Here is a 22,299-nt window from a genome sequence, read left to right on the forward strand (position 1 = left end):
CAAACTCCTTAATGTAGCATGGCCTCGGCAGTCCCTCCCCCCCAATACACTGATTAGATTCCTTCCAAAGTGTTACTAGTGGTTCAGTCCTGTATATTATTTATAATGAGTCTATGATAGTTTTAAAACTACCCTTGTCAAAATATAAGAAATATTTTGTCTCACAATATCCAATGATAATTCATACTACACTGTAGAGGAGATGGAGTTGAAACATGGTTTTTGTCTCTGAAGGGATGAAATAGTCATAGTACAGATGACAGTAGAGGTTTGTCAGCTACAAAAAAACGGTTGGACTATCCCAAAGTTCTGCAAAAATGGAAGTATTTTAATATCCTCCTTGGCTACCATCATCATCATTGCAAAATGCCCATGACCAACTTGAATGATAATTTATTTTATATATAAAAGTAATTTTATTTGTTAATGATTATTGCCAATGGTAATTATAAAACATATGTATATATTTTACAGGCAAATGATGGAAAATTCCAGGTTACACAACTCGTAGGAATGTTAAGAGGAATAGCTGCAGGGATGGAGTATTTATCTGAAATGAATTTTATCCACAGAGTAAGTTAAATAATTGTGACATTACAAAAAAAAAAAAAAGAAATAGTTAAGAAACTAACTAATTTGTTTACTTTAATACTTAGTAAAAGCATTTCTACTTATTAATTAGCAAAATATGTCCTGCAATTTGTGCATAACCAACCTCAAGGATCTCTAAAATTATGGGAATAATTGTTGCTTGGGTTAGCTTCCTCCATTATATCTGCAGTGCTCACAACTTCCCAATTTCTTGCTGGTAAAAAATTTAGAAACTCTAATGATAATTCTCTCAGACTGAATACATCTATCTTATACATTTTAAAATGCAGACCATACAGTTTATTTTTCACAAGCATTTCTTTAGCTCAAGACTCATCCATACCTATTACCTCAAGAAGACATATACCTGAATTGGCTTCTATAATTCCTGCTCTCTCTTTCAAAACAGTCCGAACACGTGCCGCCACCAGCCAACATCCATTTACTGTCCAACTTCAAACCCACAGAACCAACTTTTCATCTTCCTCATTTATTCATTCAACTGCCATTTTCTGGAATAACCTTCCTTTTTTTTTTTTTTTTTTTTTTTTTGATTTGGTAGTTGTTGGCGCATCGGCTTCTGTGGCCATATTGCACCTCCCAAGGTTTTTGCAGTACTTTGATCCAAGCCCGAGGCGGGAATCGAACCCGCGACCTTTGGGTTGCCGGGCAGGTACTTTACCCACTCGGCTAGCCCGGTCGGCAATAACCTTCCTTCATATGTATTTCCTGAAAATTACAATCTACAGAAGTTCAAGTCCATTTAACAAATATCTTCTTTTGTCTTCTCAACCTCCAACCCAAGCACGGTACTAAGTACTATAGGTTCTAATACCTCTCGTGTTTGGGGTTCACATAAAAAAAAAAAAAAAAAAACATCTCCTTAAACTCAAATAATGCACCATCTGACAAATCGGTCTTTGTGGTTTGAGTTACTGCCCTTTCCTCAGGTAGGCAAGTCTCTGCTACGTATCAATTTAATCCTTATAGACCTAATAAGACCATAGAAACACCTCTATATGATGCTTCAAATAATCTAAAATCTCGTTTATTTATAATAAAAATAAATACCTGTATAAATAAAACCTACTATTCAATTATATTCAGTTTAATGCCAACTTTTCTTAATCTACTTAATTCCTTCCTTCCTTATCTACACCCCAATAGAATAATATGAAAAGCTTCATTATTTTCTATATGCCACTTCCAACCTTCATATACCCAACAGTGATAAATTATATGTTCAGAGTCTTTGGTCAGACCATATGCACACTTATCTGAATCTACCAGCATTTTCTGTCCTTATTCCTTTAGTAATCATTACTGATGAAAACCTCAGAGTAACAAAGGCAATTCACAGAACTTCGCTCGCTCGTTTATTATTTATAACTTTAATGAGTGACAGCACTTTGAAATCTAACGAGTCTTATTAATCGGACTGGGACAAGATTGCACTTTATTTGTTTCCCTAGATATATTAGTATTATATTCTAGACACTTTATAATAAATAAAGTGCCTGGCACTCTACTACTGTAACCTAAACTAAAGTGCACTGTTGGAAACAGAACTGCAGGCCTATGTTCCCTAATGTGAGTTGCTGGGCTGAAATTGAACTTCCTTGTACAGTCAGTCCTCGTATAACACGTGTTTATACTACACGAATTCGATCATACATGATTTATAAATAGGGGAACGATATTGTATATAACACGAACCTTTGTGTTTACAAGAAATGGCAGTCGAACGTGGAATCACCCCAACTGAATGCAATATAGAAATGAAGAGAAGATTCTGAAAATGTATTTGTTTTTTATATCAGTGAAGGGGGAAACACATTTCACCATAATAATATAAAAACCCACACAATTCTAGCTATCGGTATTATCGCAAATTTGCATAATAGTCGTAATAAAATACGTTAAGTATTTTATTACGACTAATATGTAATAAAGTATTGCTAATGCTTTTGCTTCTTGTAAGCAAATTTGTTCTTTGTTTGATTTTCTCTCCAAACAGATGACAGCCATTCCATCTGATCCAATTCTTTGTGTCTTGATCCAATACACTTTCAGTTGTTCCTGCTATGAAAATTGTTTTTATTTTCTCTGCATTCTTTCTAATTCTCAGCATTGCCTCATTTAAGCCTGTAGCACATGCAATATCACATGATCTTTCGTTTTGCTCAAAGCGTTTCACAATTTCATATTTTTTCTCTATCAACAGAGGCAGACTGGCCATAAGCCTTACTGAGGAAACCCCAGTGGGCTGGAGTCCAGTGTGATTTTGGCCATAAACTCTAGTCTGAGGCCACTACAAATTTTCCCAGGTAAGAATTTTTGATCTGGTCCGCCTCTGTTGATCGATATTCGTAATAATTTTATTATGATTATTTATTGTGTTTGGTAATGTTTTGGTTATGTGGGTTCAATCTTCGGTGGTCGGCACCTAACCATATTTTTCCCATAGGGCCTGTTGTTTATATTGCACGAGGGTTTCTAGGAACACAACTATCGTGCTGTACGAGGACTGACTGTATAGTACTATTTTGGACTCTGTTCCCAAACCCTCCACATGCATGAGACAATGGAGATAAATAGAACAGAGCCAGTGCTTTAGCCTTCATTCCCCATTTACGTTATTTTCCTGATTTTGGCATAAGCAAATTTTTACCTTTCCCTCATATAAGAACTGGACAAAAGTTTGGAGTAAATGGATGGGTGAAATGAGAAATGTGTGTATTTTATTTTATTTTGGCTGATGCTGTATAAGCTTGCTTTCTTGCATCATATGCCTCTACTAATGCTAATATTTTTCATTGGGAATAAATTTACTCAATTTCTCGTGGAGAAGCATGCCAAGGGGGCAGACCTATTAGCTTGATTTCTGTTCCAGGAAAAATTATGAAGTTGCTGGTTAAAGAATTAATGCAGACCATCAACACAGGAATGCAGTTATACTCTAGTCATAGCATGGATTTGTTAAAGGTCATCTTCAACCAGTCTAATTGCAAACCGTTAGGCAATAACAAAAGAAATGAATGCAAAAAATAATTTTGACGTATACTTGGATTCCAGAAAAGCTTTTGATACTGTGGTGCATAAAAAGACTGCTGTAAAAACTAGAGCAGTGTGGCATTAAGAGAAAGTTGCTGCTATGGATAAAGGGATGATCCTCCTCATCATCAACATCGGGAAACAGGAAATCCAAAATCATTCTAACAGACTTATGCCATCCAGTCATTTCTTCAAATTCAGACTGGGGGAAATAGTATGAATCCCTACATTTGCTTTAAGTTTGCATTGAATGGGAGATAACAGTGTAATTATCAATATAATGACAAATTCTTGTTGTTGTTTGACATGACAAATTCTTGTTGTTGTTTGACATGACAAATTCTTGTTGTTGTTTGACATTACAAATTCTTGTAATGTCAAACAACATGAAGCAAAAATGGCCATGAGAGAAAACCTGCATCGGAGAAGATACAATCACCAAGTTGTGTTCTGAGGTGCCTAGAGGACCACTCACCTCAGCCACATACTTGGAAGGGTTGTTCATAATCAGAAAAAGAGTATTGGCCATATTGTTAGGATTATCTGGTAGGTAAGTAAACAATCTGTGCGAGGTCATTAATAATTGCAAATAGGCTCAGCATATAGACCAGCTGGGTCCTGGTGATTATAAAACCAAAGCCCATCTAGAGTTGTGAACATTAAAATCACCAAGGAAAATTACCTTACTGTTAGGAAGGTTGGGCTGAATAGATTCAGGTTTCAAAGAAAGGGAGTCATTGAGTTCCAAGTGATTAGTAGATCAACAGAAGTAACATATGAATTTAACGGAATGGGAAGAGAGATTTTAAGCCAGAGAAGACTGAAAAGAGAAGGCTCCAAATTACTGTCTTTAACAGAAAGTATCAGAGCAGATGTATGCACAAGTACTACCTTCCAACAAAAGGGATCATACAGCAAATAAAATGAGCAGTGGTTGAATCAACAAATAATTGGGATTCTGTCAGAAAAAGTAAGTTGGGCTTGGCAGACTTAAATGAAAATGGAGATTATTGAGATTGGAACTAAGACTACATATGTTTGTGAGGTTTAGATCTTTTCACAGATAAGCTTATTTTATTAGTTTGGCTATTCATGATGTATTCGGTAGCAAAGACATGTTTGAAATAGTTAAATTTTTGGATATGGCTAGCACACAGTGAGGACATACCTAACTCCTTCACAACAATGTGGCCTCGATAATTCCCTTCCCTTCCACACACACACACAATTGCTCAGATTCCCCTAGTCACTCTCTCGCAGAGTACAGCCAGTGAGATTATACACTAGCTGATCTGGATGCCTCCTAGAGAAGATATATTCACACACCTCTAGTCCATAAGGAACTCCTCCTCCTCCCTGGAATGTAAGGATTTTCTCAGTTATGGCTAAAAGTTTTCTTACATCTTCTGTTGCCTCTGTTAATGTAATTGGTGGAAGCCATCCACCACAGATGTCTTTTTTATGCTTAGCTTCAACAATTTCTCTTCCACTTTCCTCTCAATTATCATGAAATCATTTAGCTCCCTGTTAGAATTGTATGCACTTCTTACAGCACATTTCCAAGAAATTATAATATAGTTCAGTTTTTATAATCTCTAGATACAACAGCAGGGTGCCAGCCAGCACTTGCAGGGCACGGGTGCTTACAGTGTGGCAGGCTATAGTTATAATTAGAAGCAGGATTCTTTGGATATTATGTTTCAAGAAACCAGATACCAGCATCACAGGTAAATGATTAGTAGGCAGATGCTTTATAAATCAGGGCAAGAGATTTTCTTTTTAGGCCAAAATATGAATGAATGATATGAGCTATTATCCCTGCATAGTTTCAGATTTTTTTTTTTTTTTTTTTGCAAGGTACGTCAGATCGATATATAATGATAGTTTATCACCAAAAATTATCCCCAGATATTTATTTCTCTAACCTATTAGTGCCTATTAGTCTGATCAGGGGAGATCTGAGAGTTTCCATGATCAGAATACACTTTGTTTTTACTGCTGATATAGTAAGTTTGTGAGCAATGTCCCATTGTTGGAGTTTTTGCAGTGCATGGTTAGGCCTTATCCTCCAACCATTCTGGTGTTGACTCTTATAAGGAGTACTAGGTCATCAGTGAAGGTGACCTTGGCAGTGGGATTTAGGTTTGTGGTAAGAAATACATGAAGTACTGAGTTCCAGAAAAATGGACCCAGCACCAACCCTTGAGGACATTCTTTTGCCACTGTGCATTGCTTGGAATGTAGTGCACATTGTGACAATTCTGTTCTACAGATTATCCTGTACAACTTTATAAAGTATGATGGCACAGCCTGATGAGAATGCTGGGCCGCCAAAGTGCATCAAATATGCCTTCAAACCTTCAAAATCAAGATAGCCAGTAGGTAGTAGTAGTAGTAGGGGCATGTGATGCAAGAAAGCAAGTGTATGAGCTTATGCAGCATCAGCCAAAAAAAATCACACCATTGCCTCCAAATGCCTGTCCAGTTCCTCCTTAAATTTATTCAGCCTATCAACTTCCACAATGACAGATGGAAGTTTGTTCCAGCAATTAACTACCCGCTGGCTAAAGGCAAATTTCCGCACATCTATTCTACATCTGTCTTTTCTTAATTTGAATTTATGCCCCCTTACATTCGAAATCTGAACAAGTGGAAGGATCCCATCAGAATTCAGCGTGCTCAACCCATTCAAGGCCTTATATACCTCAATCAAATCACCGCACAGGTGCCTAGTCTCCAGCCACTGCAATTTGCAGAACTTAAGCCTCTCTTGGTAAGAGGATCCTTTCATTCCCCTCACTAATCTTGTTGCCCTTCTCTGTACACGCTCAAGTAAATCTACATCCTTCCTAAAATGAGGCCTCCAGACCTGTATGCAGTACTCAAGGCGTGGCCTAACCATTGCCTTATACAGAGGGATAATCACCTCCTTTTCCCTGCTAGCAAAATTCCTATATATCATTGACAAAACCCCATGACCTGCCCTGGCAGCCTGTCTGCATTGCTCAGAAAACTTCATATCTGACTGCACAATTACTCCCAGGTCTTTTTCATTTTCTACCACCTTAAGTGTAGTACCACACAGTTGGTACGTTTCTCTGGGGTTACTTCTACCCATATGCAGTACTTTCCATTTGTCAAGGTTAAACTTCAGTTGCCACTTCTTAGCCCATCTGCCCAAATTATCTAGATCCTGTTGCAGTAGCACACTGCCATTACTGTCATTAACAACCCTGCCAATATTTGTATCATCTGCAAACTTCGACATTAAGCCTGATATACCTTCATCAATATCATTGATAAATATACAAAACAACAGTGGACCTAACACCAAACCCTGTGGGACTCCGCTAATAACATTAGTCCAAAAAGAGCAGCACCCATTGATTACCACCCTCTGTCTTCTCGCACTTAACCATCCTTTTATCCATTGTAGCAACTTACCCTTAATACCATTCTGCTCCAATTTGTACAATAGTCTTCCATGCACAACAGTGTCAAAAGCTTTCCTGAAATCCAAATATATGATATCAAAATTATTTTTTGCATCCAGTTCCTTTGTAACCACATCATAATATCCTATCAAATTTGTCAGACAAGATTTTCCCTTAACAAACCCATGCTGTGTCTGAATTATTGCTGCAGTCTTGTCTAGATGATCCTGCAATGCATCTTTAACCAGTGACTCCATTATTTTACCCGGAACAGAAGTTAAACTAACTGGTCTGTTATATATTTGGCCTGAAATCCAAATATATGATATCAAAATTATTTTTTGCATCCAGTTCCTTTGTAACCACATCATAATATCCTATCAAATTTGTCAGACAAGATTTTCCCTTAACAAACCCATGCTGTGTCTGAATTATTGCTGCAGTCTTGTCTAGATGATCCTGCAATGCATCTTTAACCAGTGACTCCATTATTTTACCCGGAACAGAAGTTAAACTAACTGGTCTGTAATTACTCGTGTCACCCTTCGATCTCCCCCCCCCCCTTTTGTGAATTGGGGATACATTTGCACATCTCCAGTCCGTGGGAACCTCCCCTGAGTCCAAGGACGCTCTCATAATTATGGCTAACGGTTTGCTTAGTTGCTTTGCCGCCTCCTTTAATATAACTGGATAGATCCCATCCACCCCAGGTGCTTTTCTTATGTTTAACTTCAACAATTTCTCCTCCACTTTGCTTTCACTTATTACAAAATCATTACGTATCCTGCTACAATTTGATAACCTTCTGCCATTTTCAAATCTTAATAATTCCTCATGTGTGAATGTAGATGCAAAGTACTCATTCAGTTTGTTTGCTATCTGAGCAGGATCATCAACACTCGAACCATTGATGTCAAGTGGACCAATCAGATTCATCCCCTTCCTTTTAGAGTTTATATAAGTAAAGAAATCCTTGCTGTTTTTCTTAGCATCTTTTGCCAAGGATTTCTCGTAATCTGCCTTCGCCTGCCTAACCTCCTTTGTCACCTGATTACAGACTAGCTTATATCTGCCATAGGCTTCTGAGTCGCTTGATAATTTATATGCATCCCATGCATTTTTCTTCTCTATTACGAGTCTCATTTGTTCATTAAGATAACCATTTATGCCTAAACCTTGAACAATATTTCTTAATAGGTATGAAACTTTTAGTAGCTTCCACGATTAATTCCTTGAACGCTTCCCACTTAGAATTTACTGTTGGTAACATCATTAGTTGATCCCATTGTACAGAATTTAAAAACTGTCGGAGAGCACTGTACTCACCTTTACGGAAGCAAAAAATCTTTAAGTAATTAAATACTTTAGGTAATTAAATCTTTAAGTAAATCCCACATCAGTACACTGTGATCACTGTCACCTAGTGGTTCCTTTATCTGCAAATTCTTAATACACAAATGATCACTGCTGATAACCAGATCAAGAGTATTACTTTCTCTGATTGCCTCTCGAACATGCTGCTGCAGAAAACAATCATCCAATAAATCCACAAAAGTCTGACTAGTGTGTGAGTGACCAACCCACAAGTTCCAGTCAATATCTGGGAAGTTAAAATCCCCCATTATAAGACATTCCGATTTACTAGCCCACTCTATTTCTCTGTACAATTGTTCATTGTACTCATTCGAGTCATTAGGCCTCTAACACACTCCTACTCTTATTTTTTGCTTTCGCAGTGCTTATGTCACACCAAACTGACTCAACAGTGCACTGTTCATCTATATCAACTGGATGCACTTCTTTTGATTTTATGTTTTTCTTAAGAGGTATTTTTCCTCTGTTGTGTTTTGTTTTCCTCTGTGGTTAATTCATGGCATCTGTTGTAGAATGTCTTGCTTGAATCCATATTGTTTATTTGTATGAAGGTTGGTATCAGTGTAATGGATAGTCAGTAGAGTTAAGATTAATGAGTGTCCCTGTATGGTAGTAATGGGAAATTTTCTCAAATCTTTTTTTTGCTACTAATGTATATAAATATTACTCCACTGTATGGTTATATTCCAGCTGATGCAACCATCAGAAGAAATATTCAGTTCCTTGATGTTGTTTGGAATATTTTCCTTCAATTATGTCTTCAACAGAGAGCATACCAGAATTCATTGGGATCTTTCCTTCCAGTACTCTCATGACATAAGTGAAAGTCTGATTTTACACTTTTTATGTTGCAAGAACTGACACTGCTTGAAAGTAGACATTACCAAACTGGAATGTGGGACAAAAGATTCTGCCTGAAATTGACTTAAATAATAATTTTGTTTAAATGACACTTCTTTTAAAAACTTTGATACCTATGAGTATGTATCATAAGTGCCACAGCTGCTACTCTCTTAACAGTATTGTTTAAGGCACTGTTTCACAATTTAATTTGGCCATGGAACTCTTTCATAATCTTTAAAAAATTACGGAACCCCACAATTAACATCCCTCCCACTATAAACTGCTTGTTTATGGCATACTGACAATGCACGTGCAATCAGCAGCACTGCAAAAAGTTTGTAGCTATTTAAACAATATTATATTTATTATTTCAAATAAAAAATGAATTTGATAGCACGAACCAGAGCTATAATGCTCAATACATTCTATGTTAATATCAATATTTGTAAAAGAATAAGAGAAGTTTACCTTAATATGATACTCTCCAGATATGGAGAGTACCATATTGAGGTAAATTATGGAGGATTTTTTTAATACCTTGGTGCAAAATTATATTAGATTAACACTAAGATACTCGGCCCAAAGTTACCATATTTCTTTCTAAAGTATTGCCTTCAAAACAACATCATTCCGAAGTTTGCCAGGGTCAATTTAAATCATAAAATTTTGGCTGTTAAGCAACTAGCACTTGCCACATTGCGTAAATAGTTAAGCTTACCTTAAGATCTCGGTATTCTAATAAACAAAAATACCTTTCCCAAGTTCGGAAACTTTGCGACAAATTAAAAAATTATCTGCATCCTAATGATTGGTCTGTATTATTGAAGACCTCCATAGATTTTCGACGTGAAGCACAGGCCTCAGAAATAAAAAAACAGACATGTTAACAAATTGAATACATTATCGGGAGGGTCAAGACACGGTCATATGAGTTCTAACACACTGTGTCACAAGCTTGCAACCAAATGCATATGAGTTGTGTGACGCTCCCCCTCCACATACGCACAACGGTCTACTGCAGAATACGTCAGCTAGTTCGCGAATATCCCCTCGCCCAACATTCAGTGAACTGATATATCAACAGGTTACAAATCTTCCCTGATATACGCTATTGCAGGACCAGATTTCACTTTTATCCAAAGGATTAAATTACAACTTACCACCTCGAAAACTACCTAAAAAACAGTACATAATTGATATTGAATTTGGACTTCGTAACGTTCCACAAAAAGATTTATTTATTAAGTTAACAAGGTGGTGAATAACATAAAAGAAACGAAACTTCTTAAATTGAATACACATGACAGTTCAGCTTTACGTGAACTTCGTGAAAATAAAGACATTATTATTCGGGGAGCTGATAAAGGAGATACAGTGGTAATACTCGATAACCTTGATTATATTAATAAGTTAGAGTCAGTTGTATCAGATACCTCCACTTATCTTGAAGTAGACCCTGTACTATTTACTAATTTGGTCAATCAATACAATAAAACATTAACCATGTATCAAAAAAATGACTACATTCCTATGGCTCAGTTAAAGGAATTGAAGGCCAGAACATACAATATTCTTGCACTTTTCAGTCAGATAAAATTACATAAGACTGGATTTCCTATTCAGCCTATTGTTTCCTACAGAAACTCAACAATTTCATCCTTGGCCACACATGTATAGCATTATAAAACCCTTTAGACAGGTGATACAATTTGGGATTAAGAACTATGGACCAGGGTATGTCTGCCAGGGGCAAAGGTTGATGACGTTGTAGAGCGGATATCATCTTTTAAGGGCACAAAAGGTGATATAGTTGTACACGTTGGCACCAATGATATTAAGAGTAGGAGACCGGCGGAATTACTTGACAAGTACAGGTCACTGATGAAAAAAAAGCCGTGAATTAGGGTTGAAATTGAAAGTGTCTGCAATTCTGCCCAGACACGATAGGAGGGAGTATATGATGAGAGCCCTGTCAATCAATTCGGCCCTGGAAAGATTGTGCAGGGCTCAAGGGGTAGAATTTTTTTCAGCCTGGTCTGTACTTGTTAACAGGAGAGACTGCTTCTACAGGGATGGGATACACTTAAATAGAAAGGGTGCAAGAATGTTTGCTGATGCTATCGAGGCAGTGTTAGGTGGGTCGGAAAACTGCTAGAGTGGGGGGATACAAGGACTAATAGATTAACAGTAGCCACTGGCAGAGGTGAAAGTGATTCTTGCACTGCTTCTATTGGAATGAGCCGCAGCCTGGAAAATAAGATGCAGGATATTTCAGAGACTGCTGGGAATCATTGGGGTACAAGTAAACACATGGGTTGTGCTAGGGTAGCTAAGAAAAAGAACAGGTGCATGTATACTTGTGTGTACACCAATGCTAGGATTTTAGTAAATAAATTTGATGAATTTGAGGTATTGCTCAAAACATCAAAGGCAGATATTGTGGGGATTTCAGAGACGTGGTGTCACACAGATATAAGGAATGCAGAACTGGAATTTGGGGAGTACAATGTCTACAGAAACGATAGACAGGATAGGAAGGGAGGAGGGGTTATGCTATTAGTTAAAAAACACATAAAATCCAAGGAAGTGAAGCCAGTCGAAATCGCTGGACAGTGCAGTGTCGAGTCAGTTTGGTGTGACATAAGCATTGGGAGATCAAAATTGAGAGCAGGAGTGTGCTATAGGCCTAATGACTCTGATGAGTATAATAAGAAACTGTTCGGAGAAATAGAGTGGGGCAGTAAATCAGAGAGTCTTATAATGGGGGATTTTAATTTCCCAGATATTGACTGGAATTTGGGGGCTGGTCACTCACACAGTAGCAAGGCTTTTGTGGATTTATTGGATGATTGTTTTCTACATCAGCATGTTCGGGAGGCAACTAGAGGGAGTAATACTCTTGATTTGATTATCAGTAGTGATTCTTCATGCATTAAGAATCTGCAGATAAATGAACCACTTGGTGGCAGTGACCACAGTGTGCTGAAGTGGGAGTTATTTAAAGAGGTAACTACCATTAGGGGTAAAGGGAAGGGGTATTGCTTTCGTAAAGGCGGCTACAAATGGACTGAGACAGTATTTAAATTCTAAACAGTGGGATCAACTGATGATATTGCCAACAGCAAATTCAAAATGGGAAGCATTCAAAGAACTTATCTTGGAAGCTGCTAGGCTTTACATACCAACTAAGAAATATTGTTCAAGGTTTCGGCCTAAATGGATGTCAGATGAACTGATGAGGCATATGGCAGAAAAGAAAAATGCATGGGATACATACAAATTAACACGTGACACAGACGCCTATGATAGATACAAGTTGATCTGTAACCAAGTTACAAAGGAGGTTAGGCAGGCGAAGGCAGATTACGAGAGATGCTTGGCAAGGGATGCGAAGAAAAACAGCAAAGAGTTCTTTACTTATGTAAACTCTAGAAGGAAGGGGATGAATCAGATTGGTCCACTTGAGATCGATGGGTCAACTGTTGATGACCCTGCTCAGGTAGCTAACAAACTAAATGAATATTTTGCATCAACATTCACACATGAGGAGTTATTCAGCGAGGGGAATGCCAGAGGTGTATTCAACTCTAGCAGTAAACTAGAGAATCTTGTAATAACTGAGAGCAAAGTGGAGGAGAAATTGTTGAAGATAAACACAAGAAAGGCACCTGGGGTGGATGGGATCTATCCTGTTATATTAAAGGAGGCAGCAAAGGAAGTAAGCAAACCCTTAGCCATAATTATGAGAGCTTCCTTGGACTCAGGGGAAGTACCCATGGACTGGAGATGTGCAAATGTGACCCCAATTCACAAAGGGGGATCAAAGGCTGACACAAGTAATTATAGACCTGTGAGTTTAACTTCTGTTCCTGGAAAATTAATGGAGGCACTGGTTAAAGAAGCACTGCAGGATCATCTAGACAAGACTTCAGTTATAGCTAGGACACAGCATGGTTTTGTTAAGAGGAAGTCTTGCCTGACCAATTTGATTGGATACTATGATGCAGTCACAAAAGAACTGGATGCAGGGAATAACTTTGATATTATATACTTGGATCTTAGAAAGGCTTTTGATACTGTTGCACATGGAAGACTGCTGCACAAATTGGAGCAGTGTGGCATTGGAAGCAAATTGCTGCTATGGATAAAGGGGTGGTGAGGGGGAGAAGACAGAGAGTGGTAATCAATGGACACTGCTCATCGTGGACTAATGTTATTAGTGGAGTCCCTCAGGGTTCAGTATTGGGTCCTTTATTGTTTTCTGTATTTATAAATGATATTGATGATGGTATATCAGGCTTAATGTCCAAGTTTGCAGACGATACGAAGGTTGGCAGGGTTGTCAAGGACACTACTGACACTATGCTGCTGCAACAGGATTTGGAAAGGTTGAGCAGATGGGCTTCGAGGTGGCAAATGAAGTTTAACATTGACAAATGTAAAGTACTACATATGGGAAACAGCAACCCCAGAGCAACGTATCAACTCTGTGGTACTACACTGACAGTGGTAGAGAATGAAAGGGACCTGGGGGTGGTTGTGCAGGCAGATATGAAGTTCTCTGAGCAGTGCAGACGGGCTGCAAGAGTAGCTCATGTTATATTGTCAATGATATATAGGAATTTTTCTAGCAGGGATAAGGAGGTGATTATTCCCTTGTATAAGGCAATGGTCAGGCCACACCTAGAGTACTGTATACAGGCCTGGAGGCCTCATTTCAAGAAGGATGTAGGGCTGCTGGAACGAGTACAGAGAAGGGCAACTAGATTGGTGAATGGGACAAAGGGGTGCTCTTACGAAGAAAGGCTTAAGTTTTGCGAATTACAGTGTCTGGAAACTAGGCACCAGCGAGGTGATCTGATAGAGGTGTACAAAGCCTTGAATGGTTTGAGCATGCTCAATGCTGATGGGATTCTTCCTCTTGCTCAGAATAATCACCTGAGAGGGCATAAATTCAAATTGAGGAAAGACAGATGTAGGATAGATGTGCGGAAATTTGCCTTTAGCCAGCGGGTGGTTGGTAGGTGGAACAGACTTCCATCCCTTGTCATGGAAGTTGATAGCCTAAATAAGTTTAAGGCTCAGCTGGACAGGTATTTCGAACGAACAGAGGGGTGAAGTGGAAGTGGTTATTTTTATTTATTTATGTTACTTTTTTTTTTGGCTGATGCTGCATAAGCTTGCTTTCTTGCATCAAATGCCTCTACTAATGCTAATGCTAATGCTAATGACACACTATTTAATAACCTTAAGGACTGTAGGCTTGGCGGTAATGATAATTTATTTTCACTAGATGTTACATCGTTATATACGAATGTAAGTGTTGAATACACATTAGATATTCTTTGGGATATGTTAAATAATAACTCGACACCAATTAATTTTACGAAGCTTCCTATTAAGGAAATTTTTCACTTAATTAAACTCTTAGTTGAAGCCAACTATATCACCTTTCGAGACAAAGTATGCAAACAAATTTTAGGTTTGCCAATGGGATTAAGCCTGAGCGGCCTAATATCAGAGATGTATCTCTCAATGATTGAACGTATACATTTGACACCTTTTCTACCCCGTATCACATACTATGGAAGGTATTTAGGTGATGTTCTAGTCATTACAGATCGCAGCACTATAAAAGACATTTTACGTTTGTTTAATAATATTCATTCTAGACTCAAATTTACATTGGAGAGGGAGAATACAGATACAAAGTCATTAAATTTTCTAAATTTCACGCTTACTCGGGACTCGAATAAAATCCAATTTAACATCTATCGAAAACCTACAAACACCAGTATGCTTCTGCATTATAACAGCTATCACCCGTTCACCTACAAAAGATCAATTATCTTTAATCAATTTCTCAATGCTTATAAATATTCAATGACAGAATATGCTTTGGGCTCAGAAATACAAATATTAACCAGCAGATTCTTAAACAGGGGTTACCCACCTGCTACAGTAGACAGAATTAGGGTACAAGCTAAGGATGGAATACAAAAAAATACATCAACCAACAATAGTAATATCAAAAAATACTTTATTTCTATACATATGTTGAACAGTGGCACAAACAACTTAACAGATTCTTTAAAGATACCGAATTTAAAATTGTAGCCAGGCCAATATGGAAATTACACACTATACTGGACAATTTCTCAGTCCTTTCCTCATTCGCAACACAAAATAAATGACCTAGTATACAGCATTTCTTGTGATGATTGCGACTCGTCTTTTCGGGGGTTCTACGCATTTTCCTCTGAATTTTCATGTTAATCAACATGCGGCCTCCGGAGCCAGGTGGTAAAGAGCAGCAGTGTGTAGCACATGCTTCTTGATGTAGACCGGGGTTCGAGCCCATCACCACCAAATAGGGAGGATGTGGAAAGGTCAGGGAATTACCGCTGCATATCCCGGAGCAATATGGCCTTAGTTGCTAATGCTCCTAAAAAAAAAAAGTTTGTGCTTCTCGTTCAGCAGCGTCAGAATTAGCCTTTCATGCCATTAACGAAAAACATACTTTTTTATTTAACGAGGCCAAAATACTTATGTCCAACGTAATTATACGAGATTATTAATTGCAGAAACCATTGAAATTAAATTACATGAGAATTCTGTTAATGTTCGCCAGCCATATCTAATCTCCTACTCGTGGTCCTTTACATTCATGCCCGAAGACAAATAATCCCTATTTAAGTTCCATGCTAACCCCTATTCAGCAATTTTCATTCCTGTGATCACGACGTATGGTCAAAAAGCATTGTCAGCTTCAGGAAGGAAAATCGTTTTGCAATTTTTTCTTTAAATTAATTTTTGTGTTAAATTGATTTTTAATTATTGTTAATTATTTCTTACTGTAATGTAAGATTTAAAATTTTTTTTAATTGTTTGCATTTTAATTTCTGGAGAGTATCATATTTGAGGTAAACTTTTTTTATTCTTTTACAAATATTTCAAATTACATACTTATAATTCATTTGATTAATATATGAACTTGCCGTGATTTCTTATAAATAATATCTAATTCTTTTTGAGAAAAATTATTAGAATTGTTTTTTGTCTTGAAATGTTATTCTAATGTTTTTTTGCCTCTTATTTTCTGGCAGAATCTGCATTCATGGCACCCCATTCAGAAAACACTGATTTAAGGAACCAATTTTTATTTCTTGACAATTGCTGAATACATCTACTTGGGCTAAATCTAAGTTTCCATTAAGTACTTGTAGCAATTAGTTTGAAACATGTGATTCTGGAAACTTTTCATTAAACAATGAATGCATTATATTTACATTTATTTAGAAAACAGTATCATTCAGTGGCTTGCATCCTTTTAAAACCAAGCAATAAATTTTTGTCATGGATATGATGCAAACTAAATCTGTAACTTGTACCATTTTAATACAAAACAAAGCTCATCCATTTTTATAACAGCAATATACTTAAGTCATTTTTATAAAATTGCTGACTTAACTTTTCAGAATAAATGATTCGGTATTGTCATATATATATTTTTTTTTTTCTAACACAAAATAAAAGCTCTCAGCATGCAAAAATTTTTAGTAGCTAATCTTAATGTGTTATATGTGAAATAAGACATATAACACACTCACAGACATGTTTATCACAGATTTACCTATATAAAACAAGCAGTCTCGGTTGAATTTTCAACTCAAAGAAGCTGATACGTTTTTGAGAAATTTTTGCCATTTTATTGACCTAATTGTCATATTAAATCACATTCTGTAAGTATTAACCATATTTTATAAGTAGCTTAAGAATAGATCTAATGCACCAGAAATGGATTAGATCTATCCAGTTATATTAAAGAAGGCAGCAAATGATGTTCGCAAACCCTCAGCTATAAATATGAGAGCACACTTGGACTCAGGGGAGAGTCCAAGTGTGCCCAGTGTCCAAGAGAGTCCCCAATTCACACAGGGGAATGAAAGTGTGACAAAAGTAATTACAGACCTGTTAGTTTAACTTCTGTTTGGGGAAAATAATGGAGTCAATGGTTAAAGAAGCACTGCTGGATCGTCTAGACAAGACTGCAGTTATAGTTCAGACACAGCATCTGGAGACTAGGCACGTCCAAGGTGATCTGATTGAGGTGTATAACGGTTTGAGCAAGCTCAGTGCTGATGGGATTCTTCCCCTTGCTCAGATTATGCATCTTAGGGGGCATAAAGACTGTTGTAGAATAGATGTGCAGAAATTTGCTTTTAGTCAGCAGGTGATTGATTGCCGGAAGAAACTTCCATCTATCATTTTTTTAAGTTGATAGCTTAAATAAATTCAAGGAAGAACTGGATAAACTTTTGGAGCAAGTGGATGGGTGAAATGGGTAGGTTTTTTTTTTTTTTTGGCTTATGCTGTATAAGCTTGCTTTCTGCATCATATGTCTAAGCTAATGCTAAGGCACACATATATTATACACAAATCCATTGGTTTTATGCCCCCCTTTATTCACATATAGACAACAGAAACCGAAACAGCTATTTGAATAAAAAAACAGCCATGATTTATTACTTTCTGAAATAAGCAATATATACAGAATAACAATTATATTTAAATTTGTGTTCCTTTCAGTTCTTGTACCAAAGAACAATTAGAACTGCAACACTAAATTTACAAGCTATATGAACTCTGACCATTTCTCTAATAAACTAATATGAGGAGATGCATTCAACATGTTTCAGAAGGAAGACAAGCTCTCAATAGCATAGTTCTATAAGCAGCAGAATTGCCAGGTTAGAAACTTCAATATCATTAGAGGACTATTCCCAGTCTTATGACAGTGAACAGTTCTGAAGAATCTGTTTTCTCTCAGGGGAGAAATCCTCTGTAAATTATCAGATAAAGTTTACATGCCAATTTTGTTTCTCACTGGCTGAAAATCAAGTGTATATATGTATTTACACTTTTATTTAAACATCTTGTATGCTTTGAATGATTGGCTGCACAAAATCATATATTCAACAATATTTAATTAACTTTAGTCCAATCACAAAAACAATTATCAAACTTTGATTCTACTGCTTAATTGAAGCAAAAATAGTGCTTATAATATTTTCATTCACTTTGTTTATTATAATGGCATTGATTATTTTATTTATTCATATAATTAATGCAAACTTACCTTTATTAATTTTCTCTAGTCTTGCTTTGGTTTATTCTCCAATGATATGCCTTTCAATTCTTAGTTTAGTTCTGAATTTGTATAGCAGGAAAATTCTTCTTATACTAAGAATAACAGATGGTCACATATGAACACTCATTCTAATGTGAAATTATTCGTGACTAGCACTTCAAAAATCCCATTTTTAGAACTGGTCAAAAATGATCGAGTGAGGCAATGCTACATATTAACCTCTTAGCACATCTCAGGCTTTTTTTTTATCACTGACGCTGACAGCGTGAAAATGAAGTTTGCCACCAGTTCATGGTCATCTCTTCACACAATCCTCAAAAAGCCTATCAGTTTTACAAAAAGTAGTAGTGGCAGATGATGCAAGAAAGCAAGCTTATATAACATCAGCCAAGAAAAACAAAAATACTACACACTTCACCCATCCATACCTGCCAAGAATTTGTCTATTACTTTGAATTTATCAGACCACCCACTTCCACAACAGATGGAAGTCTGTTCAAACAATCAACCACCTGCTGGCTAAAGGCAAACTTCTGCACATCTATCCTCAACTTGAATTTATGTCCCCTTATGTGTGTAGTCTCAGAAGGGGGGAAAATGCCATTAACGTTTAACTTACTCAATCCATTCAAGGCCATAAACACCTCAGAGCTCCCCATAGGTGTCTAGTCTCGAGACCCTGCAATTTGCAAAACTGAAGCCTTTCTAGGTAAGAGCACCCTTTTGTTCTCTTCACCAGTTTGGTTGCCCTTCCCTGCACCCATTCTAGTAGTTCTACATCCTTCCTAAAGTGAGGCCTCCAAGCCTGTATACAGTAATCAAGATACAGCCTAATGGTGGTCTTACACAAAGGGACAATCAAACTTTCAGCTTGCAAACTTTCTGTATATCATTGACAAAACTCCATGAGCTCTCCTGGCAGCCTGTCTGCACAATTACCCCCAGGTCTTTTCCACTACCCTGAGTTAGTGCCCCAGGGGTTAATCTTGGGGACTTGACTAAGTGACTTATCTAAAGTGTAATTAGTGAAGTTTGATTTAAATTTCTTATTGATTTGTTACGTTTCAAGTTTTCTGTTGCACGAAGTGCATAGATTAGCTGCCCTACGTTCTCGTCGTCTGGGGTGAGCGGTTAGGGGTTCACCCCCCTAACCGGCTAAACGGGCATTGATTAGGTGGGGTAGAGTGAATTTGGTTAAATTGTATTTGTATTGTAAAGTTAAAAGTTGTAAATAGTTGGCAATTACAGCCCTTTAATGTTTGGTAAAAAGTCGAGCGCTAGCTCTCTTTCCAAGAAGAAAGCACATATTGAGATGGATGTGGATAGTGATTCAGGAGATTCAGAGAGTGAAGGCTCTGAGGTTCAGGAAGAAGTGGAAGAAATAGTTTCTGAAGGGACACCACAGGATACAGCTTCTAAAAAGGGAAGGCAGGAGGCATGGACACCAGAAAAGAAAGTTGAAATGATATCCAACATGAAGAAGTTGTTGAACTCTATGATTAAAAGTTCAGGACAAAGACCAGTGGAAACTAGTATAGAAAAAATAGTGAAGGCTCGAGAGAGATTAAGGGCTCTCCTATTACAAAGAGAACACCGAGTAACAGGCAATGTAGCTACGAAGATAATGGAAATATGGGATGACCTAGAAATGGTTATAGTAAAGTTGGAGATAGATCTACAAGTGAGCAAAGTTGAAAAGAGAGGTACTCAAGAACAAAATAAAAAGGAATATGCTACCGTATTAAAAGAAAAGTGTGTTGCAAAGCCCCGGGTAGCAATTATCACCACCAAGAACAAAAAACATAAATGTAGTGAGGATATTAAAAAAGACCTAATTAGAAATGTGAGACCTGAGCTACAACATGTTAAAGTCCAAAATCTAAGAACTGTTCTGGATAATAAGATCGTCCTCGAAGTAGAAACAGAAAAAGATATAGATATGCTCGCAGAATGTCCAAAGTTCAAAGAACTAAAATTGTGTGTAGAAAAGGTACCGAAGAGAAATCCTAAAGTTTTGATTTACGATGTAGATCTAGATGTGAATGAAGATGAGTTAAAAGAACAATTATGGATCAAAAATTTAAAAGACTATGGAGTAAACCAAGAAGTGTATCAAGGAAGTTTCAATGTGGTATCTGTGAACAAGGCAAAGAGCAAGAAGTTAAATAACTGGATAGTGCAGATAGCAGGTCCTGTCCACAAACAATTGATCAGAAAAGGAAAAGTGTTCATCAATTGGTCCGCTTGTCGGGTCCGTGACATTGTCACGGTAACCCAGTGTTACAGATGTATGAATTATGGCCATATTGCGAAGACCTGTAAAATGAAAGCGTTCTGCGGACATTGTTCCACCGAAGGTCATTCATATAAAGATTGTGAGAACAAGGAAAAGTCACCGTGCTGTATAAATTGCAAGCGTAAAAAACAGACAGCAGAACATAGTGCCGTAGACCATACCTGTCCTGAATATGAAAAGGCTATAGCCTTAAATCGAAGAAGAACAGATTATGATTTTTCATTTTATTATGAAAAAATTTTTTAGCCGCCTTACGAGTAGAGGTCTTCCTCCACGAGGAAGGGGCGGTAACTGTGGTCACACGGGATATTTGCTTATCTCTGTGTGACCACAGGCTAAAGACCGAAAAAATAAACTGTTTAATCAACAGAAATGTTAGAATAATTTTGGCCTAATAACCATAGTAGTGATGATAATTCACACAAATAATAATTGTAATAAAACTAAAAAGATTAAGACTTTTGCGCAGATAGGCTATTGCCTGGGTGGCGCACTGAAGGTTCTGTTGCTTAAATGGAATACCCTGAGTTAGTATCAAACATTTGATAACTTACTTTGAGATTACTGCTACCCACAGGAAAGCTTTTAATACTGTTGCACATGGAAGTCTATTGTACAAATTGGAAATGGCTGAGAATTGTGCTTCTTCAGTTGCAAACTTTCGTTGATTATGTGACAAATGGTTGACTGGGATGTTCTCACACGTGACACTATAGCTCTTTGGGTTTTTGGATTTTCACCGACAACGAGCGACTGCACTTTTCGTACTAACTCCCTTGTTTGACTTGGAGCAGGTTGCAGTTTCTTCGGTGTTTTCAGCCCACTTGCAGCGGCTTCGCAGAATTTTCCTTTGTCATGGATACCGAACTTTGATACACTAAAATTTTTCGAATTTTAGTTGTAGAAGTAAAACAACTGATCAAACAAGACTACCCCTTCACAGGTTTGTGAAGGGATAGTCTTGTTTGATCAATCAAGCTAATTACTATAACAAAGTTATAACAGATGGGTGCAAGAAACAACTTCAATATTATTTACTTTGACAGCAGTAAAGCTGTTATAAAAACTGAAGAAAGTTGGAAGTGCTGGTTAATACACAAGAGCAATCATAAATGGATATTCCTCAGAATAAGGCCAGGATAGCAAGAAGAGTCCCACCTTTTTCTTAGCCTTTTCCTGAGTGAGCTGCATGTAGATGGGTAGGTCTCCTCCTGATAATGATAGACTATTTGAATTTTTAATTTGTACATAAATACTTAGGGACTTAGAGGGGAAAACAGGCATTCTGTGTGTTATCAGCCACTTAGTCTAAAACACTGATGGATCCAATATCTTTATATTTTAAAATTAGCAGAAGTCCGGCTGGCCTGCCTCCCTAAAATCCAATCATGCACACTTCATTGGTAAGCCCTATTATGTCACTTTGGTGGCAACGAACGTGTAGAGTAGTTCTCTTCAAGACGTCTGGTCAGTGTGAAGAGAAAAAGACCAAACCGTCCAGCAATTTATCAAATATGACAACATGACAAAACAAATGGCCCAGTCCCCAGCTGCTT

At 37.3% G+C, this 22,299-nt stretch overlaps 1 protein-coding gene across 2 annotated transcripts in view; it reads left to right on the forward strand.

Annotated features, from left to right (window-relative positions):
- LOC150079203 (ephrin type-B receptor 1-B-like) overlaps window positions 1–22,299 on the forward strand; it is a 452,380-nt gene that overhangs the window by 367,740 nt on the left and 62,341 nt on the right. For both annotated transcript variants that reach the window (XM_090383683.1, XM_090383684.1), the window contains exon 12: window positions 475–573. In XM_090383683.1, coding sequence (XP_090239809.1) covers window positions 475–573 — 99 coding nt within the window. The remainder of the gene's footprint in view (window positions 1–474; window positions 574–22,299) is intronic.

This window comes from Mastigoproctus giganteus, chromosome 10 (genome assembly GCF_048544385.1).
Source record: "Mastigoproctus giganteus isolate SK-2022 chromosome 10, ASM4854438v1, whole genome shotgun sequence".
In the NCBI taxonomy this organism is placed as follows: Eukaryota; Metazoa; Arthropoda; class Arachnida; order Uropygi; family Thelyphonidae; genus Mastigoproctus; species Mastigoproctus giganteus.